Source organism: Rana temporaria, chromosome 12 (genome assembly GCF_905171775.1).
Source record: "Rana temporaria chromosome 12, aRanTem1.1, whole genome shotgun sequence".
Taxonomy (NCBI): Eukaryota; Metazoa; Chordata; class Amphibia; order Anura; family Ranidae; genus Rana; species Rana temporaria.
The window spans coordinates 142,794,728-142,822,344 of NC_053500.1; the positions used below are offsets into that span (position 1 = coordinate 142,794,728).

The 27,617-nt window shown below is 45.8% G+C and overlaps 1 protein-coding gene across 2 annotated transcripts in view; it reads left to right on the forward strand.

Annotated features, from left to right (window-relative positions):
- ABCA5 (ATP binding cassette subfamily A member 5) overlaps positions 1 to 27,617 on the forward strand; it is an 87,757-nt gene that overhangs the window by 14,012 nt on the left and 46,128 nt on the right. For both annotated transcript variants that reach the window (XR_005744510.1, XM_040331034.1), the window contains exons 2-12: positions 2,106 to 2,219; positions 8,064 to 8,262; positions 11,341 to 11,493; positions 12,247 to 12,338; positions 14,045 to 14,274; positions 15,401 to 15,542; positions 17,226 to 17,414; positions 19,682 to 19,829; positions 21,258 to 21,426; positions 22,308 to 22,366; positions 24,334 to 24,444. Coding sequence is in view for 1 of the 2 variants with exons in the window: in XM_040331034.1 (XP_040186968.1) it covers positions 2,118 to 2,219; positions 8,064 to 8,262; positions 11,341 to 11,493; positions 12,247 to 12,338; positions 14,045 to 14,274; positions 15,401 to 15,542; positions 17,226 to 17,414; positions 19,682 to 19,829; positions 21,258 to 21,426; positions 22,308 to 22,366; positions 24,334 to 24,444 (1,594 nt within the window). In the remaining variant the exon portion in view is untranslated. The remainder of the gene's footprint in view (positions 1 to 2,105; positions 2,220 to 8,063; positions 8,263 to 11,340; positions 11,494 to 12,246; positions 12,339 to 14,044; positions 14,275 to 15,400; positions 15,543 to 17,225; positions 17,415 to 19,681; positions 19,830 to 21,257; positions 21,427 to 22,307; positions 22,367 to 24,333; positions 24,445 to 27,617) is intronic.

Here is a 27,617-nt window from a genome sequence, read left to right on the forward strand (position 1 = left end):
TACAGAGTGCAGGGTTCAGGAGTGCGCTGCGTGCAGAGTTCAGGAGTGCGCTGCATACAGAGTGCAAAGTTCAGGGGTGTGCTACGCACGTACTGCAGAGTTCAGTAGTGTACTACATGCAGAGTTCAGGGGTGCGCTACATACAGAGTGCAGGGTTCAGGAGTGTGCTACGTGCAGAGTTCAGGAGTGTGTTATGTACAGAGTGCAGAGTTCAGGAGTATGTTATGTACAGAGTGCAAGGATTACGGGTGTGCTAGAGTACGTACAAAGTGCAGAGTTCAGGAGCGTGCTATGTACAGAGTGCAGAGTTCTGCTGTTTCCTTAACTAACCCATAGTGCTCTGGGAATCCTTTATCTTGTTTTAATTATTTATAAAACAAAGATTGTATATAATTGTATATAATACAACTGTTTATTTGCTCCCTTGTGGTCGATAATATACAATTAGAAGAACTTAATTTATATTTCAAGGTCACTGGAACCCTCACTGCTGCAAGCTTCAAACTCCCCCTTAACAGATCAGGGGGGTGCAGAAAAGTGGGGGGTGCAGTAAAGTGGGGGGGGGGGGTGGAGTAAAGTGGGGGGTGCAGGGGCCAGTACAATCCCTGCAATAATACATTTTTTAGGGCCCCACAATAGTTGCCCAAATGTTTATTAAAGCACCAAAAATACAGAGCACACATGAGCGCCGTACAGCGCCAAGTACACGGTCCTCACTAGGAGGAACAGCCCGCTGCTCATTAATTGGATGAAAGATTATTCGGCCTGGAGAACGAGGAGCCGCCAGTCCCTCGTCTTTCCCGCGGCGAGCCCTGAGCGTTTCTTGCACCATCTGTCACTGGCAGCGCCAACCGCCAGCCGTCTTCCACATCACAATGTTTACCCACAGTGCCATTCTTGCATATTGCCATCGGAATAAACAAGAACACAGAAAAGCTGCCAGAACTCCCGGGCGATATTTCATTCATATTCAATGTATGAGGAGGCGCGTTTCTGTGCGGCACCGCGGGGGTTAAAGCGCTACTCTTGTACCGCGCTACTGAATGTACCAACTGAGCGCCATTCTTGTACTGCGCTACTGACTGAGCGCCACTCTTGTACTGCGCTACTGAATGTACTGACTGAGCGCCATTCTTGTACTGCGCTACTGAATGTACTGACTGAGCGCCATTCTTGTACTGAGCTACTGACTGTACCGACTGAGCGCCATTCTTGTATTGAGCTACTGACTGTACCGCGCTACTGACTGAGCGCCACTCTTGTACTGCACTACTGAATGTACCGACTGAGCGCCATTGTTGTACTGCGCTACTGACTGTACCGACTGAGCGCCATTGTTGTACTGCGCTACTGAATGTACCGACTGGGCGCTATTCTTGTACCGCGCTACTGAATGTACCGACTGAGCGCCATTCTTGTACTGCGCTACTGACTGTACCGACTGAGCGCCATTCTTGTACTGCGCTACTGAATGTACCGACTGAGTGAGAGCAGAGTGATGGAGAGATGAGCTCATCACTGTGCTGCTTCTCCTTACGCTGTCCAATCACAGGCTGGGGGCGGGTCCAGGATAACCTGGACTCAAAGGAAGGGGGTTGAATTATGCTGACCAGCAGACTGAGGACACCTAGTGGCCAGTATGCAGTTGGTATGTTGCTGCAAGTTTGTTGCATTTTATATTCAGAATATCTCTTCCTTAAAGAGAACCTGTCACCAGGCAAATAATCCCACCATAAGATGACTGTATATGTACATGTAACATAGTTAGATGTACAATCCTCCCTTGTGTAGACATCCAAAAGCCCCAAGCCTGCTGCAGCCCCCGCAGACTCAGAGCTGTCACTCAAGTTACAATCTATAGTATTCCCCTGCACTCCTTACATAAAAGGTTTATGTAGGGAGGTGAGGAGCTGGGCCAACACAGACAGTAATAAGACACTCCCAGGAGAGTTCATGGGAACATTGAAGTGAATAAAAATAATTTTCTGGAGAGAAAAAAAACACTGCAAGTAATCATGTAATATTCTGGTATTCACGGACCGGTGCCTGTTCCTGCAATCCTGAAGGGTCTCTTTAACATTTTTTGTTCTTTTTGTTTTTTACAGGTTTTTTGAAAAATGACGTCTGAGATGCAAGATGTTGGCGTCTGGGCGCAAACCAAAACCCTCCTCTACAAAAACTACCTGGTCAAGTGCCGTACGAAGAAGGACACATTGCAGGTACACCGCATGTCATCCTAAACTTCCTCAGGGGGAACTTCCTCAGGGGGCTCCAAGGTTTTCTCAGGTGCCTCGAATCCTCAATATTCGCACTCACAACGCTGTCACTTTTAAAGGGACCAATATATACATATATATATATATATATATATATATATATATATATATATATATATATATATGTGTATATATTGGTATTGGTATATATATATGTCCCTTTAAAAGTGACAGCGTTGTGTGGATGGGAATATTGAGGATTCGAGGCACCTGAGAAAAAATATCTCTATCTCGTATGTATATGTTGGTTTTATAGTAGCAATACATGGATACATGAGATACAGAGTATCCAAAATGGCACAAAGATCCCTTTTTTTTTTTTTTTTAATTGATTTCTAAATTTGTTTTCTAATTATATTTTTGTGTAACATTTTAACCACTATAGATAATTATATATATAAAAAAAGAAAATATACATTTTAATATAAAATATCCAAATATTTATTTATAATTTTTTTCCCATTTGTTGTTCATTCTTCCCTGTGCGGGGGGGAATCAGATCAGTATAATGCACAGTTGCAGTTGCAGGAGATGTTCTTGCGGCTCGGATCACACATTAGCCACGTGGACATTTATTGACCACCCCCCCCCCCCCCTCCAAATGCCACAAAGACCCCTTTTTTCAATTTTTTTTTTCATCGATTTCCTTTTTTTTTTTATTTATTATATTTTTATGTAACATTTTAACACTATAAATATAATATAAATATAAAATATATATAATAATTATTTATATTATAATACATTTTTATAATTATTACTTAGTATATCATTTGTATTTTTTTATATAATACATTTTTAATATAAAATTTCCAAATCCAAGTTTTTTTGTTTTTTTCATTTGTTGTTAATTCTTCTCTGTGCGGGGGGAAACGGGTCGGTATAATGCGCAGTTGCAGGAGATGCTCTCGTAGCTCAGATTACACATTGCCCATCACCCCTCCCCTCCCCTCCTCCAAAATGCCACAAAGATCCCCTTTTCCAAATAATTTTTTTCAATTTAATTTTTAATTATTATTAGGTGGATTTAGAGAGACTTAGGCTGGCGTATCAGTAGATACGCCAGCCTAAGTCTGAATGTGCGCCGGCGCTAATTTAAGCGTATTCTGGAAACCAGATACGCTTAAATTAGGCTCAGATACGAGCGGCATAAGTGTCTTACACCCTCGTATCCTAAAGTGTCATTTTTAGGCTGACCGCTAGGTGGCGCTTCCATTGCGTTCGGCGTAGAATATGTAAATCACTAGATACGCCGATTCACAAACGTACGCCCGGCCAACGCAGTACAGATACGCCGTTTACGTAATGCATTATCAGGCCTAAAGTTATTCCATCAGATAGCTGGAATAGCAATGTTAAGTATGGGCGTTGTTCCCGCGTCGAAATTTGAAAATTTTACGTCGTTTGCGTAAGTCGTCCGTGAATAGGGATTTACGTCCACGTCAAAACCAAAAGGACCGTGCAGCGTACTTTGCCGCAATGCACACTGGGATATGTACACAGACAGCGCATGCGCCGTTCGTAAAATACGTCAATCACGTAAGGTCAACCTCCATTAGCATAAAACACGCCCCCTCAGTCGAATTTGAATTAGGTGCCATTACGCCCGCCCGATTTACGCTACGCCGCCGTAACTTAGCAGGCAAGTACTTTGAGAATCATGTACTTGCCTCGCTAACTTACGGCGGCGTAGTGTAAATGCCATACGCTACGCCGCCGCAACTATGCGCCCGCCATCCTGAATCCAGCTATATATAAATATAATATAAATATAAATTTTAATATAAAATATCCATTTTTTTTTTCTTCCATTTGTTGTTAATTCTTCTGAGCGGGGGGGGGGGGGTGTTGATCGGGTCAGTTGCAGGAGATGTTCCCGCGGCTCGGATCACACATTAGCCGTGTGGACATTTATAGCCCATCCCCCCCCCTCTCGGAGCGCAGTATCGGTTTCTTCCTCGTAGTATCTGGCCGCGGCGCTGTACACAAGTTCATATTACACGGCTCAGTATTTCCACCGACCACACAGAGGGAACCGCAAACCTTTTTAAAGGGTTCATCCACTCGGAATTGATATTGCATTTCTGGGCGGAGCCACGGGGGGCTCGAGTCACCTGCCTGCCAGAGGTTCCGACTGTGTTCCCGTCCACATGGAAGTCTCACTTCTCCTGCTGCAAAATGTTTTTAAACCTTCTGTTTCTTTCTTATTTTTTATATATATATATATTTTTATTACTGACGCTTTCCATAGTGTACATGTTACAGTCTGATTGCACATTCTACTTTAGATCTCACAATCCCGAGCAATGATGGGTGTTTTTAGTCTCCACCAGGGGGAGAGACAACGCAGGAGCACAATTGGGAGACAGTTGTCACCCTACACCAGGAATGGGCTGTCATGGCGGGACCAACGTGGATTATTTATATGTGTATATGCAGAGTAGGGAAGGGATAGAACCCCTGTCACTTTATTATTAGCTGTTTGTGTCCCGTTTGAGGTGATTTCCCTTCACTTCCTGTTCTGGAGACACAACAGGAAGTGAGAAGAAATCTCTACCTTGTGATAGGAAATGCCCCGCTCTGAACCTGTTATTTTCTTTTAATTATCTCTTTTAATTCTAATTCTTTTTATGACCCGATCTGAGTCCTTCCAAGGGCAAGATTGGGGCACTGAGGAATGGGGGAGGAGGGAGAGTCCCAGAGCCCCGAAACGCGTCGGTTTTCCAATGTCATCTTGTAATAAAAATAAAGAGTTCAGGTATGAATTATGTTTTACATAGTTACAATGTTTCAGCTTGGATCAATGCAACTATGTATATCCCGTCCCTGGCCAATGCCCCTTGAAGCTGGAAATCACGGAAGTAGACACTGCTACTACACTAATCAAAATGAAGAGAGGATAAGGGTGACTTCTGGAACCTCAATAGGTGATCGGATGAAGACTCCTTATAAAACAGTCAAGTATCCTTAGATAAAAGTACAAGCCGCTCACCTTAGCAGATGGACCTGTGGGTGAGCAGCAGGTCAAATGCGCTGTCCCTCTAATAAGGGGGTATTATAAGATGATAACGGTGCCTCCTCGGTCGATCCTTTTCTCCAAACCGACTTTCAGTGGCGGATGGTCATCTGGTATACTCTCATGTAGTTGAATGGCATGAAAAAGTAGCATACGTTTTTCTGCTTATCTGTTGTTCTTTATTTTGTCTGTTGTTGTCTTTTAAATGCATGTCCATGGGTGTTTCCTTACCTTGAGGGGCGGGGTTTTGTCCAATTGGCCAAATTAGGTCCTGGTGGTATATATTGAATCCTGACACCATAGCCCCTTATCCGCTGAAGAAGTCCTGTACCTTGGGACGATACGCGTGCGGGGGGCTTCCAATTTTGATGTCAGGACAGCCACCTACTTGGTATTTTATCGATACATGCTCATATTCTACGCACTAGGATATAGTGCCTCTTTTGTGAGTACTTTTATTTTTAAATAAACTTATTGCATTTTGGTTACTATACGGAGAGCACTATGTGTCTACTTTATACTTTTTCATGCCATTCAACTACATGAGAGTATACCAGATGACCATCCGCCACTGAAAGTCGGTTTGGAGAAAAGGATCGACCGAGGAGGCACCGTTATCATCTTATAATACCCCCTTATTAGAGGGACAGCGCATTTGACCTGCTGCTCACCCACAGGTCCATCTGCTAAGGTGAGCGGCTTGTACTTTTATCTAAGGATACTTGACTGTTTTATAAGGAGTCTTCATCCGATCACCTATTGAGGTTCCAGAAGTCACCCTTATCCTCTCTTCATTTTGATTAATTATTTTTTTTTGGACTTTCATCATTTTGTTAGTAGCGCTGCACTGCTTTTTTTACATACTCTGACCAAGGACTTATTGACCCTCAGTGTTCAGCAGCTTTGTTATTGTTTTGTCCTTTGCGCAGTCTGCTCTCTCTATTCAACTGCTACTACACTGTGACTATACTGCTACTACACCACTACTATAGCCCTGCTTCACCCTTTCAATTACTGCTACTACACCGCTATAATACTGCTACTATACCACTACTACACCACTATAACACTGCTACTACATCACTGCTATTACTGCTACTACACCCCTATTGTACTACTACTACACCACTAAAATTCTGCTACTATACCACTACTACACCGCTATAATACTGCTACTACACCCTACTATACCACTACTACACCACTATAACACTGCTACTACATCACTGCTATTACTGCTACTACACCCCTATTATACTACTACTGCACCACTAAAATTCTGCTACTACACCCTACTATACCACTACTACACCGCTATAATACTGCTACTACACCCTACTATACCACTACTACACCACTATAACACTGCTACTACATCACTGCTATTACTGCTACTACACCCCTATTATACTACTACTACACCACTAAAATTCTGCTACTACACCACTACTATTACTGCTACTGCACCACTACTACACTGCTATAATACTGCTACTACGGCATACTATTACTGCTACTACACTGCTACTATACCACTACTACACTGCTACTATACCACTACTACACTGCTAGAATACTGATAATACACCACTACAATTACTGCTACTTTTACTGCTACTATACCACTACTACACTGCTACTATACCGCTACTACACTGCTACTATACCAATACTACACCGCTACTACACCTTTGCTACACCGCTACTACACCTATACTACACTGCTACTATACCGCTACTGCACCACTACTACACTGCTGCTTCCGGTGATCGCCACTAGCTTCCAGGTCCCATGCATTGTGGCTGCTGGGCCCAGGCACCACTCAGGTAGTGCTTTAAGTTTACAGAATGAATGCAGGCCTTCTCTGATTGGGTGAGGCGGAAGCTGTGATGTCCCCCCCCCCCCCCCATCTCTCCTCCTCATCCAATCCAAGAATGCTTTGCAGTCATTCAGGAATTGTAAAGCATTCTCCGAATGTCTCCAAGCCGCTGACCTCCTGGGTTCCCAAACGCAGCAGGGTAGCCGCTTGTCACGTGACCTTGAAGCTAGTGGAGATCACTGGCGTAGTGGTGTAGTAGTGGTGTAGTAGTTCAGTGATTTTCAAGCTTCTGGGGCATCGACCAGGGTATGCAGTGGCGGCCCGTGATGCAGGGCGCCGGACGCATGGATTCCAATGTGTTTTTTTTTTTTTTTTTTTAGAAGCACATGATGTCAGCCTGAGGCTCTAATTGGCTTAGAAAAGGGGTGGGCTCGGGGCGCAGAGCACTGCGCCCCGAGCCCACCCAGTTGTGTGACAATAGCGAATTATTATTCGCTGTTGTCTTCCTGATTCTCCTCCTGGCCAATCTGGAAGCGGGTCCTGAGACTCGTCACCCGATTGACCTGAGAGAAGAAGCGATCCTATTGGCCGCCGAAGAGGAGGAGACGCAGGGGAAGCCGCTGTGAAGCACCAGGAGGAGGAGACGCCGCCCGGCCCCCCCGGAGGAAGCGCTACCACTGCAGATACGGTATATATACATAAAATATAAAATATCTATACCTGGAATTCGTATTTTATATACAGTAGGACTCTGTTGGTCTCTTCCTAGATGTTTTACTGGTAAATAAGAACTTGTCAGGGGTTCTAACCCTTCCCCACTCCTCCAAAAATGAAGTGGCTTTTGCTCACACAGGGCAGATCTATAAAAAGATTGAAAAGGGGATTTGGAAATGAAGACGTCGGATCTTCTGTGAGATTTCATTGACTTGATTGTTGTGTCTTCTCTGGCAGGAAATCCTCTACCCGCTGATCTGGTCGCAGATATGGCTGCTGTTGGTGCTGATCATGCCGAATAAATATTACGAAGCCTCCCCCAATGATATGCTCAGCGATCTGGAGATAAGTCCGCTTCCGACGATCGGATACACGCCGGTGACCAATGCCACCGAGAACATCATGGCCGTGGCGTGGGCGCAGTGTCTCGGATCAGGTAAAGGGTGTCGCTCATATATGTGCAACGTATCCAAACCCAGGAGCACAAATAGACACGTGACGTTCCTTTCCTTTCCGAATCGAAATTCGGACAAATTTTTCGGATGTATCTGAATTTCCTAATGACTAATTTTATATCGATCCAAAAAAAACGCAATTTATATCATAATGAATAAATATCACAGGCTCCTTCCATGTACATAAGTATCACAGACTCCACCCATGCACATAAGGATCACAGGCTCCTCCCCTGTACATAAGGATCACAGGCTCTTCCCATGCACATAAGTATCACAGGCTCCTCCCATGCACATAAGTATCACAGGCTCCTCCCATGCACATAAGGATCACAGGCTCTTCCCATGCACATAAGTATCACAGGCTCCTCCCATGCACATAAGTATCACAGACTCCTCCCATGCACATAAGGATCACAGGCTCTTCCCATGCACATAAGGATCACAGGCTCTTCCCATGCACATAAGGATCACAGGCTCCTCCCATGCACATAAGGATCACAGGCTCCTCCCATGCACATAAGGATCACAGGCTCCTCCCATGCACAAAAGGATCACAGGCTCCTCCCATGCACATAAGGATCACAGGCTCCTCCCATGCACATAAATATCACAGACTCCACCCATGTACATAGGTATCACAGGCTCCTCCCATGTACATAAATATCACAGGCTCCTCCCATGTACATAAATATCACAGGCTCCTCCCATGCACATAAGGATCACAGGCTCCTCCCATGCACATAAGGATCACAGGCTCCTCCCGTGCACATAAGGCTCACAGGCTCCTCCCATGCACATAAGTATCACAGACTCCACCGATGTACTTACTGGGGGTGGGAGGAGTTATGCTAGGGCTGTCCTTACAGCTTTGCTTGCTATTGTCCAATCACCTGAAGGTGGCTGCATAACCTAATTGTCAAAGACTAACATCCCGCGTCCTTGTACCCCGAGAAATAGATTTTATTTTATATTAGGAAGACTTAGATTAGAACTTCTAACAATGTTTCCTTTGCTGTTCCTTCCTATCCGGTTAACACCAGCTCCTCCCACTTCGTGTATGGGGGTCTCAGGGACAGGAAGTGAGGGCAAAGCTCTCCAATGGGGGGGGGGGTCACGGACAGAAATAAATCAACATAAATTGGCACATTCTCTCTCTCTCTCTCTCTCTCTCTCTCTCTCTCTCTCTCTCTCTCTCTCTCTCTCTCTCTCTCTCTCTCTCTCTCTCTCTCTCTCTCTCTCTCTCTCTCAGTATAATTCTAAATAATCATTTGGTTGGCGTTGGGCTCTAAATCGATGATATATTCATGTGAATGCTTCCTTATAATGGCAGTGAGAAATCTTCCCGCGGGTTTTTTTTTTTTTTTTTTAAACTTCCTTTTTTTTTTTGCAATCTCAGTTTCCTGTTGCACCTTTTTTAAAAATAGACAAGTGTGATAAAAGTCATTTGCATTGTAATGATGTCTTTGCTCTTGTTTTATAAAGCGTCACAAATGTTCATAGAATTGAAGGAACAGCGCTGTTTTAGACAGTGGCTGTGCATCTATAGAGGGTGCAGGAGCTCCGCCCCCTCTCTCCTGCACCCGTCAATCAACAATAGATAGATTCCTGCATTGCATGACTCTATTGTCGCCCCCCTATTCAGGTGTTCAGCCCTTTGTCAAGCGCCGCCCATCTGAATTACAGCGGTGGGGGTGTTTGGGAAGTGCCTTGATTAGAGCCTGTGGACTCTAATAGGCTTCCAAATTGGTAAGGAGCGGGCGCACTGCTGCTTACGTAGTGCTGTGTTAGGGAAGCGATTCCCTAACACTGAACCGCCTCTCAGCCAATCGGGTGCACCGGGTCTGGTTACCGGTCACCTGATTGGCTGAAGCGACAGGCGCTGTGATTGGCATCCAATCATAGCAGAGATGACATTAGGAGGATGGGAGAAGACATTGAGGACTCGGGAGGGAGCGTGGAGGAAGACACTGACCCGAGAAAGGTAGGTGCCCGGCGGGGGTGGGGGGGACAAGCTGGCGGCGTTTGGGGCAAACTGTTGGCTATTGATGGGGAAAACTGTTGGCTATTGATGGGGCAAACTGTTGGCTATTGATGGGGCAAACTGTTGGCTATTGATGGGCACAGTGGCTGCGTTTGGGCACAGTGGCTGCGTTTGATGGGCACAGTGGCTGCGTTTGATGGGCACAGTGGCATCAATTGATGGGCACAGTGGCTGCGTTTGATGGGCACAGTGGCATCAATTGATGGGCACAGTGGCTGCGTTCGATGGGCACAGTGGCTGTGTTCGATGGGCACAGTGGCAGCAATTGATGGGCACAGTGGCGGCAATTGATGGGCACAGTGGCTGCGTTCGATGGGCACAGTGGCTGCGTTCGATGGGCACAGTGGCTGCGTTCGATGGGCACAGTGGCGACAATTGATGGGCACAGTGGCGACAATTGATGGGCACAGTGGCTGCGTTCGATGGGCACAGTGGCGGCAATTGATGGGCACAGTGGCTGCGTTCGATGGGCACAGTGAGGCTGCAATTTATGTTTTCTTGTTTGTTTGCGCCCCCCCAAAAATGTTGATCACTAAGCGCCACTGGTTTTAGAAGAGACCAGATTTACTAATTTACAGTGGCAGCAATTGATGGGTACAGTGGCGGAAATTGATGGGCACAGTGGCTGAGTTCGATGGGCACAGTGGCTGAGTTCGATGGGCACAGTGGCTGTGTTTGATGGGCACAGTGGCAGCAATTGATGGGCACAGTGGCTGCGTTCGATGGGCACAGTGGCTGCGTTCGATGGGCACAGTGGCTGCGTTCGATGGGCACAGTGGCTGCGTTCGATGGGCACAGTGGCGACAATTGATGGGCACAGTGGCTGCGTTCGATGGGCACAGTGAGGCTGCAATTGATGTTTTTTTGTTTGTTTGCGCCCCCCCAAAAATGTTGATCACCAACCGCCACTGGTTTTAGAAGAGACCAGATTTACTCCTTTAGTTCCATTTTGCATTTCGAATAACGGTGAAATTCTGGACGCACTGATGGCTGACGTCCCTTTCTGGTTTTGCAGATGTGGACATCGTGCCCTATCACGACGAGGAGAGTTTGAAGGCCGCCAGCTCTTCCTTTCTGCACTTTGTTGGCGTCAAGTTTGAAGACCCCATGTCCTACAAGCTCATGTTCTTCCCCTTCTTCATCCCAAAGTCAACTTTGTACATACAAGGTATAGTTCCGATTTCCCATTCTTCGCCTACTGATGTCATAGAGCTGCAGGTTAATTGTGATGTCATAATAGGGGGAGCTTAGAGAGAAGGGTGGGGCTTCCCAATTTCAGTTTGTGAAGGTAGGGAGAAGAAACCTCAGGTATCTGTTGTAGGTCCCATCATAGCGGCCAACGGGAGATCTAAAATAAATATTGATCAAAGGGATGAGGGTGGGGAATGGAGGATTGACAGGCTCAGCAGACCAATCAAATATCTTTGATGGGAGCTTTCAGGTTTCTTATTGGTAGAGAGCAGAGGGGTTGGAGCAGGAATGTAAATGATTGGCCCTGATCAGACTTCCGAGTGTGGAAGGTAAGAGGAAGGACATGAAGGAGGGAATGTATGGTGATACCAGCTGCTGATGGGTTGCTGTGTAAACGTCGTTCAATAATATCCAAATATAGATTGATTATTGAATCTACATACATTGTTTCATTATTTCCAAACCCTGATGAAGGGGGCAGATTTACAGCCCAAGAAACGTGTTGGCTTTGCAAACTTTCATTGGAATAAACTTGTATTTGGGCTTCAATATTGCAATGAGGTGCCTCAATTCCTAATTCACATAAGAGGGAATAACCGGGATCCGGCACTAAGTGTCTTTAGATGAAGGACGAGGTTCCACCTAATTTCCGTATATGGATTTATAGAGCGTATGGCGGCCAAAGACTATACTGTGTGTTATACTGTTCTGTGTTTGTTTTCTTTGTCAGAACATTGCTTCTCCTCTCGGTGTGATGCGGCTCAGTACCATTATTCTGGATTCACACACCTGCAATCCTGCATTGATTCCGCCATAATAAAGGTAGAGGCCTTTCTCTCCTCCTTTCCTGATCTTCTTCTTCTTCTTCTTCTTCCTCTTCCTCTTCCTCTTCCTCTTCCTCTTCCTCTTCCTCTTCCTTCTTCCTCTTCCTCTTCCTCTTCCTTCTTCTTCTTCCTCTTCCTTCTTCTTCTTCCTCTTCCTCTTCCTTCTTCTTCTTCCTCTTCCTTCTTCTTCTTCCTCTTCCTCTTCCTTCTTCTTCTTCCTCTTCCTTCTTCTTCTTCCTCTTCCTTCTTCTTCTTCCTTCTTCTTCCTCTTCCTTCTTCTTCTTCCTCTTCCTCTTCCTCTTCCTCTTCCTTCTTCCTCTTCCTCTTCCTCTTCCTTCTTCTTCTTCCTTCTTCTCCTCTTCCTTCTTCTTCCTCTTCTTCCTTCTTCTTCTTCCTTCTTCTTCCTCTTCCTTCTTCTTCCTCTTCCTTCTTCTTCTTCCTCTTCCTCTTCCTCTTCCTCTTCCTTCTTCCTCTTCCTCTTCCTTCTTCTTCTTCTTCCTCTTCCTTCTTCTTCCTCTTCCTTCTTCTTCTTCCTCTTCCTTCTTCTTCTTCTTCCTCTTCCTTCTTCTTCTTCTTCCTCTTCCTTCTTCTTCCTTCTTCTTCTTCTTCCTCTTCCTTCTTCTTCCTTCTTCTTCTTCCTCTTCCTTCTTCTTCCTCTTCCTTCTTCTTCCTCTTCCTTCTTCTTCCTCTTCCTTCTTCTTCCTCTTCCTTCTTCTTCCTCTTCCTTCTTCTTCCTCTTCTTCTTCTTCTTCTTCCTCTCCTCCCATTGGGACTACAGGGAGTTTCCCGGTGGGCCGATGGCTCAGTGGTCTGGCTTCAGTGACAGCGGACTGCCGCTCCTCTGTCTCTCCCTTCCCGTAGCACTCACCTCCTCTCCCTCCCCGCAGCGCTCACCTGGGGGGAACAGAGGAGCATGGGGGAGGGGACAGACAGCTGACTCAACAGCTATGGCCTGAGGGTTTCTTACTTCTGCCTAATCTTGTCCCATAAGGGGGGGCACGGAACTGATTCTTTTCCCCGGGTGAAATAATGTCTAGCTTCCCCACTGGTACTGCCTATCAGAGTACCAGTACCAGCTGCTCTACTCTAATAAAGAAGAACGGCTAGTGGCTAGTGAAGGGGGAGAGGGGGCTTGGGTGGCCGGGGGGGCGGGAGTTGTCCGGCCGCCATGGGAGAGACCTGTCAAAGTGGGTCAGTCTGGATGAAGTCCAGGGCCAAATTTTTGTCCCAGTCCAGCCCTGTCTCTTTCTTCTTCCTTCTTTCTTCTTCCTTCTTTCGTCTTCTCCCTCTCTTTCTTCTTCCTCTCTTTCTTCTTCTTTTTCTCCCTCTCTTTCTTCTTCTTCTTCTTCTCCCCCTCCCCTTTGCTCCCTCTCTCCTTCTTTTTTTTTCTCCCTTCTTTTCCTCTCTCTCCTTTTCTTATGACCTCACTTTGTTTTCCCTAAATGTAAACCAATGACAAAAGTATTTGAGTACAGAGCCTGGTAATAAGGCTCTGTAAGGTAAGAGAACAACACAGGTTTTCCCACCAGAGAGTCCATGCGGTAAGCTACAGGGTTTATGCCTGTTTAGCTGTAGGACAATAGATTGTAAGCTCCTTTGGTACAGGGACTGGACTGTTCAGTTCTCTAGGAAGTGATTCATACTTTGTTGATCCTTTTACATTAATGCAGAAAATAAAACTCATTTTTTTTGTCTGGATTCCAGCTGAAGACCAATCACTCGGCCTGGAGGGAGCTGACGAGGACAAAGGTCACGATAATGGAGAAGCTGCCGATGATTGAAGTGGACAGCTACTACCATGCCCTCATGTCCATATGCCTTGCCATGGCCTTCTTGCCATTTGGCTGCTCGCCGGCAGCTTATATCGTAGCCGAAAAAGAAAAAAAGCTCAAAGAGTTTATGAAGATCCTGGGGCTCCATGACACAGCATTCTGGTACGAGGATTTGTGTCTCCCTGTCTATATATGTTCAGGATGTATCAATAGGGTGGATTTACTAAAGGCAAATAGACTGTGCACTTTGGAAGTTATGTGGCTCCAACCAGGGGTTCCTCCAGAGGTTGCTAGGGGTTCCTCCAGAGGTTTCTAGGGGTTCCGCAACTTCTGCCTCTTAGATAAGTTCCCACTGACACCATCCATCTTTTTATCTATCTGTAAGGGACATTCTTCCCACTGATCACCAATGTAAGGGACATTCTTCCCACTGATCACCAATGTAAGGGACATTCTTCTCACTGATCACCAATGTAAGGAACATTCTTCTCACTGATCACCAATGTAAGGGACATTCTTCTCACTGATCACCAATGTAAGGGACATTCTTCTCACTGATCACCAATGTAAGGGACATTCTTCCCACTGATCACCAATGTAAGGGACATTCTTCCCACTGATCACCAATGTAAGGGACATTCTTCCCACTGATCACCAATGTAAGGGACATTCTTCCCACTGATCACCAATGGAAGGGACATTCTTCTCACTGATCACCAATGTAAGGGACATTCTTCTCACTGATCACCAATGTAAGGGACATTCTTCCCACTGATCACCAATGTAAGGGACATTCTTTCCACTGATCACCAATGTAAGGGACATTCTTCTCACTGATCACAAATGTAAGGGACATTCTTCTCACTGATCACCAATGTAAGGGACATTCTTCCCACTGATCACCAATGTAAGGGACATTCTTCTCACTGATCACCAATGTAAGGGGCATTTTTCTCACTGATCACCAATGTAAGGGACATTCTTCTCACTGATCACCAATGTAAGGGACATTCTTCTCACTGATCACCAATGTGAGGAACATTCTTCCCACTGATCACCAATGTAAGGGACATTCTTCTCACTGATCACCAATGTAAGGGACATTCTTCTCACTGATCACCAATGTAAGGAACATTCTTCCCACTGATCACCAATGTAAGGAACATTCTCCCCACTGATCACATAAATGTATTTTATTGGGATTGTATGTGATGGACCAACACAAAGTGGCACATCATATTATATATTATTTATATTATAAGGTAATTCTCTCCTGTGTCCCTTCCAGGCTGCCATGGGTTCTGCTGTACATCGTTTTCATTCTGCTGGTCTCCATACTGATGGCCTGTATCACCACCAGCCTGACTCCATTTAGCCACAGCAGCTGGTTCTTGGTCTTCCTGCTCTATGCCCTCTATGGAATATCTCTGGTGAGTACAGCACTAAGAATCTGTATCAAAACAAAAATGTGTCCTTCGACCCTTTAATTATAGGTCCACCTGCACTTTTCAGTACCACAAATCTCTGCCAGTGAAGCCCATCTAATGCAACTTCCTGTGATGGGTGGGTGACAACGATGCTGCACTGCTCCTGAATGCAGAGCAGAGTTGTCACTCCCATGTAGGCTGTGCCTGCTTGCACTACAGCGGGAGGAGAAGATGTTGCAGGAGGTGTGGTTATCGGCAAGCCTGCAGCTTTTCAATCAGCACCTGGCCACACCCAGCCCCGCCCACTGCTTTCTTAATTGACAGAACTGAAATCCTCCCACTGTGAGCTGCAGTGTCCCGGGGGCGGGGCGGGGGGGCCGTGCCTAGAACCCCTTTAAGATATTTAGGGGCAATCTCATTAAAAATCCTTCTCGGCTCCCTCCAAAAACTAAAAGGAAAAATCATTGACAGGCTATTCTTATCTGCTGACCGATGTTAGAAGATTGATTGTATTTCCTAATGCTGAGCGCAATCATTCGCTGCATATAACGAGGAAGCGAAATGTTTCCGCCGATCGATTGATGTATCGGAATCCAGGGAGTCTAATAAAACAGAACGTCTGACTTGAAGCCCATCGCACGGCCTTGATGAAAGCAAAAATCTGCCTTCGGTTCAGGAGCCTTTCACAAAACGGGGGACACCGCGGGAGAGCTGAGAATCTATGTACAGGATCTCACAAAAGTAAGTGCACCCCTCAGATTTCTGTAAATGTTTTCTTCTATCTTTTCATGTGACAACACTGAAGAAATGACACTTTATGGGTGTCCTCACTTTTGAGGGGACGGCAAAATTTACACCGTTATACAAGCTGTACACTCACTACACAACATTGTAGCTACAAAGTGTCATTTCTTCAGATAGAAGAAAAGATTTACAAAAATGTGAGGGGTGTACTTACTTTTGTGAGATACTGTATATGCAGTCAACAGAGAATGTTTTTTAATGACACAATAAGTAGATGTGTCTGGCACTGTACACTAGGGTCATACAGATGTGTCTGGCACTGTACACTATGGTCATACAGATGTATCTGGCACTGTACACTATGGTCATACAGATGTATCTGGCACTGTACACTATGGTCATACAGATGTATCTGGCACTGTACACTATGGTCATACAGATGTGTCTGGCACTGTACACTATGGTCATACAGATGTATCTGGCACTGTACACTATGGCCATACAGATGTATCTGGCACTGTACACTATGGTCATACAGATGTGTCTGGCACTGTACACTATGGTCATACAGATGTGTCTGGCACTGTACACTATGGTCATACAGATGTGTCTGGCACTGTACACTATGGTCATACAGATGTATCTGGCACTGTACACTATGGTCATACAGATGTATCTGGCACTGTACACTATGGTCATACAGATGTGTCTGGCACTGTACACTATGGTCATACAGATGTGTCTGGCACTGTACACTATGGTCATACAGATGTATCTGGCACTGTACACTATGGTCATACAGATGTATCTGGCACTGTACACTATGGTCATACAGATGTGTCTGGCACTGTACACTATGGTCATACAGATGTACCTGGCACTGTACACTATGGTCTCTGGACGTTTATTTGTATCTTATGGTATATTTGTGGTTTCCTGCAGATAATGTTCGCATTGATGTTGACGCCACTTTTCAAAAAGGCCAAACAAGCCGGAGGCATCGCGTTCCTGTCCACCCTCCTCCTCAGTGCTTTGGGTATCTTCATTGTGCTGAAAGAAGACTTTCCAAAGTCCTTTGTGTGGTTCCTCAGCCCGTTCTGCCAGTGTACCTTCATGATTGGCACCGCCCAGGTAAGGGCTCTATAGATCTTAATATTTGCCTTTCAGGGCACTGAACCCAAATGAAATTAGTATTGTCCAGGTCAGGGGGGTCTCCAAACTTTCTAAACAAAGGGCCAGTGACTATAGGGGGGTGGGGGGGGGGGGGGCAGATTGTTGCCCTTTGGAAAAGAAAATGCCTTGGTGTCAGTGGGGGTGTCCCATCATTGGGGCTAATGGGGGGAATAGTGCCGTATTGTTATATTATTTCAGTGAGAGGAGTGGGACACCATTGTTGGTGTCAGTGGGAGTGTCCCATCATTGGGAGGCGTGGGACCCCATCGTTGATGTCTGTGGGAGGAATAGCGATTTAAGGGTTGGATAAAGGTTGGCAAAGGGACACGTCTGGCGCGAGGGCCACAGTTTTGAGACCACTGTTCTTAAACCCCCCCCCCCCCCCAAAAAAAAGTTTTCCCATGCAATGGGGCTGTGCCCGCACTGCAATCATCAACTGCTTGTTTTGTCTAGGGGGCGACGAGAAAGCTTATACTCACCCGATCCTCCGCTCCACCGGTCAACAGCGCTCCCCCGTGATCGGTTCTGTTCTGTTTTCTTGCCATGAGCGATCACTAATAATAAAACTCTCCGATCTTTGGTCTGGCGGTATCAATAGACTTTGTACACTTTGGGCCAGATTCACGTAGATCAGCGGATCTATAGATCCGCTCGATCTACGTGATTTAAGATCCGCTCCCGCAAGTTTGAGAGGAAAGTGGCTAATTCACAAACCACTTACCTCCAAACTTGCGGCGGCGGATCCTAAATCCCCCGGCGGAATTCAAATTCCGCGGCTAGGGGGAGTGTACTATTTAAATCAGGCGCGTTCCCGCACCGATTTAAATGCGCAGGCGCCGTCCGGGGAATTTCCCGGCGTGCATTGCTCCCACTGACGTCGCTAGGACGTCAGTGATTTCGACGCTTACGTAAACGACGTCCGTCCGTATTCGAGAACGACTTACGCAAACGACGTTAAAAAATTCAAATTCGACGCGGGAACGCCGGCTATACTTAACATTGGCTGCGCCTGATAAAATAAGGGGTAAGTATACGCCGGGAAAGCCGCTACGGAAACGTCGTAAGAAGACTGCGTCGGGTCCGCGTACGTTCGTGAATTTGCGTATCTCGCTGATTTACATATTATTTATCGTAAATCAGCGGGAACGCCCCCCGCGCCATTTTTAAATTTAAAAAAAGATCCGACAGTGTAACACAGTCAGATCTTAGCCCTATCTATGCGTATCTGATTCTATGAATCAGGCGCATAGATAGGACCAGTGTAAGTCAGAGATACGATGGTGTATCTGTAGATATCTGTAGATACACCGTCGTATCTCTTTGTGAATCTGGCCCTTAGAATCAGTTACGCATAGATACCCATTAGATCTGACAAGCGTAAGGCTGTTACACTGTCAGATCTTAAAAGCAATTTCTTTTCCCGCCGCTAGGTGTCGCATCGTAGTTTTCCCCGTCGTCTATGCAAATTAGGTAATTACGCGAGATTCCTGAACATACGCGCGGTCGACGCTGAGAATTTACATCGTTTCCGTAGCGTACGCGACGCGTAAGGTTGTCCCTGCTATTAGGAGGGGCAACCAATGTTAAGTATGGCCGTCGTTCCCGCGTCGAATTTAAAAAAAATTACGTCGTTTGCGTAAGACGTCCGTGAATGGCTCTGGACGCCATTTACGTAAACGTCTAAGCAAATGACGTCGGGGCGACGTCATTTAGCGCAATGCACGTCGGGTAATTTACCCGACGGAGCATGCGCAGTACGCTCGGCGCGGGAGCGCGCCTAATTTAAATGGTGCCCGCCCCATTTGAATTGGGCGGGCTTGCGCCGAGCGATTTAACGATACACCGCCGCAGGTTTACAGGTAAGTGTTCTGAGAATCAGGCTGTAAACCTGTAAACCTGCAGCGGTGTAACGTAAATCACATACGTTACGCTGCCCAGGAGCAACGTGAATGTATGAGAATCTGGGCCATAGATTTTTATTTCTGTCGGTGTTGCAGATTTTCCCTCACTTCCTGTCAGGTAAAGCTGTTGTCATCAGGACAGGAAGTGAGGAAGAAAAATCTCTTGCAAAGCCCCAGAGAGCAGTAAAAACCCGACAGAGGTTCTAATTCAATAACAACAATTTTTTATTTATTTTTTTGCCATACACTTTAGAACAACGATCCGTCCGACAGACATTAATAATGTAATGTACTGACCTTCTGATACCTCCGTGTGTATTTCAGGTCATGATTCTCGAGCAGAATGGAAATGGAGCCCAGCTATTCAATCTGAAGGATGGCCCCTACCCCCTCATCATCACCTATATTTTCCTGGTGGTGGACAGTGTCATGTACCTGCTCCTGGCGTCATACCTTGACCAGATTCTCCCGGGTAAGAACGCCCCGTGTGAGCGAGCGCATATTGACCTGGGTGGGTGTGCTTCATTTCTGACTTTGGCTTCATTGGGAGGAATAGTGCCCCATCATTGGTTTCAGTGAATGGTTATAGTGTCCCATCATCGTTGTCAATGGGAGGAAAAGGACCCCAATCCTTGATGTCAATGGGAGAAACCACCCCCCCTCATTGGTGTCAGTGGAAAGAATCAGACCATATCATTGGTGTCAGTGGGAGAAACAGTGCCCTATTGTTGGTCTTAATGGGAGGAATAGTACCCGCTTTTTGGTGTCTGTGGAAGGTATAGTGCCCCTTTCATTGGTTCCAATGGGAGGAATAGTGCCCCTTTTGTTGGAGTCAATGGGAGGAATGGTGCCCCTTTCATTGGTTTCAATGGGAGGAATGGTGCCCCATCATTGGTGTCAATGGGCAGAAAGGTTCCCCATAATTGGTGTCAATGGGCGGAATGGTGCCCCACCGTTGGCGTCAATGGGAGAATAAGGGCCCAAGCATTGATGTCAATGGGAGAAATAGTGCCCCCCCCCATTGGTGTCAGGGTAAGGAATAGTGCCCTATCATTAGTATCAGTGGGTAGAATCAGGCCACATCATTGGTGTGAGTGAGAGAAACAGTGCCCCATTGTTGGTATCAATGGGAGGAATAGTAACCATTTGTTGGCGACTGTGGAAGGTATAGTTCAATCGGAGGAATAGTACCCGCTTGTTGGCATCTGTGGAAGGTATAATGCCCCTTTGTTGGTGTCAATGGGAGGAATAGTAACCATTTGTTGGCGTCTGTGGAAGGTATAGTTCCCCTTCGTGGGTGTCAATCGGAGGAATATTACCCGCTTGTTGGCATCTGTGGAAGGTATAATGCCCCTTTGTTGGTGTCAATGGGAGGAATAGTACCCGCTTGTTGGCATCTGTGGAAGGTATAATGCCCCTTCGTTGGTGTCAATGGGAGGAATAGTGCCCTATTGTTGGTGTCAATGGGAGGAATAGTGCCCCATTCATTGGTATCAATAGAGAGTAAGTGGGGAGTAATATCGTTGCTGTCATTTTTGGAGTACTAGTGCCCCCTTGTTGGTGTCAGTGAAAGTATTGGTGTCCCATCATTGTGTCAGTGGGTAATGTAGTACCCTGTCCTTGGTGTCAGTGACCGGAATAGCGCCTCATTACTGCTGTCAGAGGGAGGTTTAGTGCCCCATCATTGGTTTCAGTGAGAGAAATAGTGCCCCAAGGGCCAGACAATGGCAAGTAAAGGGCCACAGCTTGGGACACTGGTCTAGAGAGAAAATATATTTGAAAACTAAAGTAGTAAAGGGGCTTTATTTGTCAAGTGTTGGGTCTCATTTCATTGTGTTGGAGGATCTTGACTTGTTGGGGGGGCTGTAAAGCTTCAATGTGTCTTTTGCTTTGGTTATAGGAGAGTACGGTTTGCGACGGTCACCTCTCTTCTTTCTGAAGCCATCTTACTGGTCGAAGAGGAGGAGAAATTACGGGGTGCTCAGTGAGAGCTTCTTCAGCACCAACACCGATCTGAGCGACGTGGTGGAGCCGGTACCGCTAGGCCTGCATGGGAAAGAAGCCATCAGGTATGTCACCATTATTATACGTTGACCTTCTTCAACCAGAACTACACTCTACTGTTTACATGAGACCACGCCCACAATCTGGTTGGGGGTGGGAGGTAAATAAAGAGTAATAGATGGGCTTAAATACTTACCATTCAAAGAGAAAGCAGTGTTCCAGCATTTTCTTCAGGGCAGGAATCTACCCCAGAAAGACTGTTACCCTGGGGCGGACTGACAACTCATGGGGCCCCCAGAAAGACTGTTACCCCAGGGGGAAATAACAACTCATGGGGCCCCCAGAAAGACTGTTGCCCCGGGGCGGACTGACAACTCATGGGGCCCCCAGAAAGACTGTTACCCCGGGAGGACTGACAACTCATGGGGCCCCCAGAAAGACTGTTACCCAAAGGCGGACTGACAACTCATGGGGCCCCCAGAAAGACTGTTACCCCGGGGCGGACTGACAACTCATGGGGCCCCCAGAAAGACTGTTACCCCGGGGCGGACTGACACTTCATGGGGCCCCCCGAAAGACTGTTACCCCGGGGCGGACTGACAACTCATGGGTCCCCCAGAAAGACTGTTACCTCAGAGCGGACTGACAACTCATGGGCCCCCAGAAAGACTGTTACCCCGGTGCGGACTGACAACTCATGGGTCCCCCAGAAAGACTGTTACCCAGGGGAGGACTGACAACTCATGGGTCCCCCAGAAAGACTGTTACCCTGGGCGGACTGACAACTCATGGGGCCCCCAGAAAGACTGTTACCCCGGGGCAGACTGACAACTCATGGGGCCCCCAGAAAGACTGTTACCATAGCTTTTTGTTGAGGTCTGGTTACAAATCTTCTTTGTTTGTTCCATAGTGAGTATATTTTAACTCTTTCTTCTCCCTCATGCAGAATTAAAAATATCCATAAGTCTTTCAAAAAGGAGAATCATCAGATGGAGGCATTACAAGGTAAGAGATTTAAGATTTCTTAAATATGAGATCAATAGAATTCCCGCTAGAGACCTGTAATTATTTTTGCTGTGGTGGGATGAAAACCTCAAATGCTGGAAGAAGCTGATGGGGGATTTTCCCCCTTTGAGCGTGGGAGGTGCCAAATCTTAGAAGAAGATGGTGGAGGGTTTGCCTCCTTTGAGCACGGGAGAGCCCAAATGTTAGAAGAAGCTGGTGGAGGATTCACTTTCTTAAAGCATGGGATACCCCAAATGCTGGAAGCTGGTGGAGGATTTGCCTCCTTAAAGCATGGGAGATCCTAAGTGTTAGAATAAGCGAATGGAGGATTTGCCTCCTTCAATCGTGGGAGACGCCAAATCTTAGAAGAAGCTGGTGAAGGATTTGCCTCCTTTTGAGCGTGGGAGACGCCAAATCTTAGAAGAAGCTGGTGAAGGATTTGCCTCCTTTTGAGCGTGGGAGACGCCAAATCTTAGAAGAAGCTGGTGAAGGATTCGCCTCCTTCGAGAGTCGGAGAGCCAAAATGTTAGAAGAAGCTGGTGAAGGATTCGCCTCCTTCGAGAGTCGGAGAGCCAAAATGTTAGAAGAAGCTGGTGGAGGATTCACCTCCTTAAAGCGTGGGAGACTCCAAATGCTAGGATAAGCGGATAGAGGGTTTGCCTCCCTAAAGCGTGGGAGATCCTAAATGTTAGAAGAAGCTGGTGGAGGATTAACCTCCTTCAAGCGCGGGAGACACCAAATGTTAGGAGAAGCTGGAGGAGGATTCGCCTCCTTCGAGAGTTGGAGAGCCCAAATGTTAGAAGAATATAGTGGAGCATTCACCTCCTTAATGCGTGGCAGATCCTAAATGATAGAAGAAGCTGGTGGAGGTTTTGCCTCCTTCAAGTGCGGGAGACGCCAAATGTTAGGAGAAGCTAGAGGAGGATTTGCCTCCTTAAAACGTGGGAGACCCCAAATGTTAGAAGAAGCTGGTGGAGGGTTTGCCTCCTTCGAGCGTGGGAGATGCCAAATGTTAGGAGAAGCTGGAGGAGGATTTGCCTCCTTCGAGCATGAGAGATGCCAAATGTTGGAAGAAGATAGTGGAGGATTTGCCTCCTTAAAGCGTGGTAGACCCCAAATGTTAGAAGGAGCTGGTGGAGATTTTGCCTCCTTCAAGCGCGGGAGATGCCAAACGTTAGAAGAAGATAGTGGAGGATTCACCTCCATAAAGAGAAGCTGGTGGAGGGTTTGCCTCTTTCGAGCGTGGGAGATGCCAAATGTTAGAAGTAGATAGTGGAGGATTTGCCTCCTTTGAGCGTGGGAGACCACAAATGCTATAAGAAGCTGGTGAAAAATTCACCTCCTTTGAAGGTGGAAGACCTGGTGGGGGCTGGTGGGGGATTTGCCTCCATCAAGCATCCACAAAGAATGTTCTGGGTCAGTGATTTGGGAATGATTGAAGCCAGACAACCTGCTTGTTCAGGAAGCCTGTAGTTCCCACGGTGCTCTTTAAGACCTTCTCTGTACCCCTTTCTCCCCTCAGCGTGCCATTAGTAAGACCTATATCTGGTAGGAAGAAGGTCGGTTCCCCCCATAAAGCAGTGGTCACTCTGCAGAGGTCCGGCGCAGCATTCCAGCTGAGACAGACCTAGCTCTGAAATCAGCAAAGCTCATGCTCCTCGCTGATTGGAGAGTTTTTCTACTCAGGCTGTGGCTGCTTAACAGGGAAAACTACAAGAACCCCTTTTTTTGTGGTTGTCGCACTTAAACTAATTACACTTTCTTTTTTTTTTTGAAAAATCCTGGATTTTTAGCTCAGAATATTTCTTTTTTTATATATATATATATATATATATATATATATATATATATATATATATATATATATATATATATATATTTTTTATAAATAGCCAGGGTTTGAGGAAATGATGTAGATAGTAGTATTGTGTCTCTGATGTCTGTGGTAATCTTATTTTTATCTGCAGGGCTCACCTTGGACATCTATGAAGGACAAATAACAGCTTTGCTTGGGCACAGTGGCACCGGCAAAACAACACTGATGAATATTTTATGTGGTCTCTGCCCGCCAACTGAAGGTGAGACATTTTGCGGTGTCTGAGAATCTTTGCTGTATGCTCTAGTATAGGCGTTCTACTAAGGTTTAAAATGAAATACGGGGACATATTATTTTTTTATTGGCAAATGCTAAACTATTTTATATGCATATTTTCCTCCAATTATATCTGAAGTCAGCGGTGTAGCGGGGGTTGTCTTGCCTCGTTTGCTCCCTTTTAGTCTGTTAAATGTAACAATCGACTTCCATTAGCCATAAGACTGTGTACAGCGAGGAAAGATGTCAGACATACTGAAAAATAGATTTTGGGGTCTGTACACATTTTATGTGCAGTGGGTAGGTGAAAATAAGTATCCGGAGTCCTCCCATTACTGTATGTATGGCCAACTATAGGCGTAGTGACCTGTGCAGGCCAAACCCGTCACATGGCGCCCTGCCTCTCTACGCTCGTACGAGGCATTCTTGTGCTTATTTAACAGGCTGAATAGACAGAAAAAGATGGATTAACGTTCGTCTGCTGCCAGCGAAGAGGCCGCCAGGGATTACCCACACTCCTCTAGGAGCCAAACACCAGTTTCTGCAAGCAGTAGCATAGACACAGAGCCTCCATGAATATTAATGAGCTTCCATTCCCGGGAGAGAAACGTGCCGCCTCTGATCATTTCTCTGTATTTTCTGATGTGTAAATCTGCCTCATATATTCATAATCCCTTATATACTGGAACACCTCCCTGTGGGGTGCATGATATGATAGTGTGTTATAACATGAAGGATTCCTCTACACAAAAAGGGACAGTTGAATCAAAAAAATAACTTGGGGGGGGGGGGGGCAATAACATTATTCATGGGGAGTTCTTCTTCCTTCTTCTTCCCCCCTTCTTCCTCCTTCCTCTTTCCTCCTCCTCCTTCCTCTTTACTCCTTCTCCTTCTCCTCCTCCCCCTCCTCCCTTCCCCTTCCTTCCTCCTTCCTCTGTCTTCCTTTTCCATCTTTCTTTACTTCCTACTTCCTTCTTCTTTCTGTTTCTTTCTCCTTCCTTCTTCTTTCTGTTTCTTTCTCCTTCCTTCTTCCACTTTCTTACTGCTCCTTTTTCCTTTATCTTTTTCCTCCCTCCTCCTCCTCCTCCTCCTCCTCCTCCTCCTCCTCCTCCTCCTTCTCCTTCTCCTTCTCCCCTTCCTTCTCCTTCTCCCCTTCCTTCTTCCTCCTTCCTACTTCCTCCTTCTGTCTTCCTTTACTTCCTTCTGTTTCTTCCTCCTTCTGTCTTCCTTTACTTCCCTCTGTTTCTTCCTCCTTCTGTCTTCCTTTACTTCCTTCTGTTTCTTCCTCCTTCTGTCTTCCTTTACTTCCTTCTGTTTCTTCCTCCTTCTGTCTTCCTTTACTTCCTTCTGTTTCTTCCTCCTTCTGTCTTCCTTTACTTCCTTCTGTTTCTTCCTCCTTCTGTCTTCCTTTACTTCCTTCTGTTTCTTCCTCCTTCCTTCTTCTTCCGCTTTCTTACTGCTCCTTTTTCTTCCTTCTTCTTTTTTTGTGCTTCTTCTCCTTTTTTTTTACTTCCTCCTCCTCCTCCTTCCTCCTTTTTTTTCCTCCTCCTTTTTTCTTCATCCTACATCCTACCTCCTCCCTCCCTTCCTTACTCCTTCTTCTCCTTCTCCTTCTCCTTCTCCCCTTCCTTCTTCCTCCTTCTGTCTTCCTTTACTTCCTTCTGTTTCTTCATCCTTCCTTCTTCTTCCGCTTTCTTACTGCTCCTTTTTCCTCCTTCTTCTTCCTTCTTCTTTTTTTTGTGCTTCTTTTCCTTTTTTTTTTCTTCCTCCTTTTTTTTCTTCCTCCTTTTTTTTTTACTTCCTCCTTTTTTTTTACTTCCTCCTTCTTCCTCCTCCTCCTCCCTCCTCCTCCTCCTTCCTCCTTTTTTTTCCTCCTCCTCCTTTTTTCTTCATCCTACATCCTACCTCCTCCCTCCCTTCCTTACTTCTTCTTTCTTCTTTCTTCTTTCTTCTTTCTTCTTTCTTCTTTCTTCTTTCTTTCTTCTTACTTCCTCCTCCTTCTTTCTTCTTTCTTTCTTCTTACTTCCTCCTCCTTCTTTCTTCTTACTTCCTCCTCCTTCTTTCTTCTTTCTTTCTTCTTACTTTCTTCTTTCTTTCTTCTTCTTTCTTCTTACTTTCTTCTTTCTTTCTTCTTCTTTCTTCTTACTTCCTCCTTCTTTCTTCTTACTTCCTCCTTCCTTCTTCTTTCTTCTTCTTTCTTCTTGTTTCTTCTGTCTTCTTCTTTCTTCTTCCTCCTTCTTATATCTTTTCATATAACCCCAACAAATTGCTCAACGCATTATAAAAAATAGTCAATATATTTATATATTTTTGTAAACTAACTTTGGATATTGTGGAGGCAACATGGACTTTCGTGGTACGATATGAATTTACACATTCTTTATCAATGTTTATTGAGAGAGTGAAGCTTCACTTAAAACGGACCTTCCGTCCGTATCTATTATATCTTCTGCTCTTGATGTTTTATCTTTTTTTTTATCTCAGAAGAGTTTATTAAAACAAACAAAAACATACAAACCAACATTGTAGGTTCCAGGTAAAACATTGTCATACACAATTCGACATGTCATCACAATCCACCTGTACATGCTCAAATTCTTGTACATTTTCACTGTGTTTCTTGCCCTGTTCCTCTCTCGTTTTTTTAACTTTGGATAGTAATTTTTTTTTCTGCCAGTAAATCCCTTATACAGCCCACTTCCTGTTTCCTCATACAACCCACTTCCTGTTTCCTTATATAACCCACTTCCCGTTTTCTTATACAGCACACTTCATGTTTCCTTATACAGCCCACTTCCCGTTTCCTTATACAGCCCACTTCCCGTTTCCTTATACAGCCCACTTCCCGTTTCCTTATACAGCCCACTTCCCGTTTCCTTATACAGCCCACTTCCCGTTTCCTTATACAGCCCACTTCCCGTTTCCTTATACAGCCCACTTCCCGTTTCCTTATACAGCCCACTTCCCGTTTCCTTATACAGCCCACTTCCCGTTTCCTTATACAGCCCACTTCCCGTTTCCTTATACAGCCCACTTCCCGTTTCCTTATACAGCCCACTTCCCGTTTCCTTATACAGCCCACTTCCTGTTTCTTGTCTGGTCATTAGCCTAGGATTATGACATCATGCACAGCTCTCTCTCATTCTCTGATCACCTCCC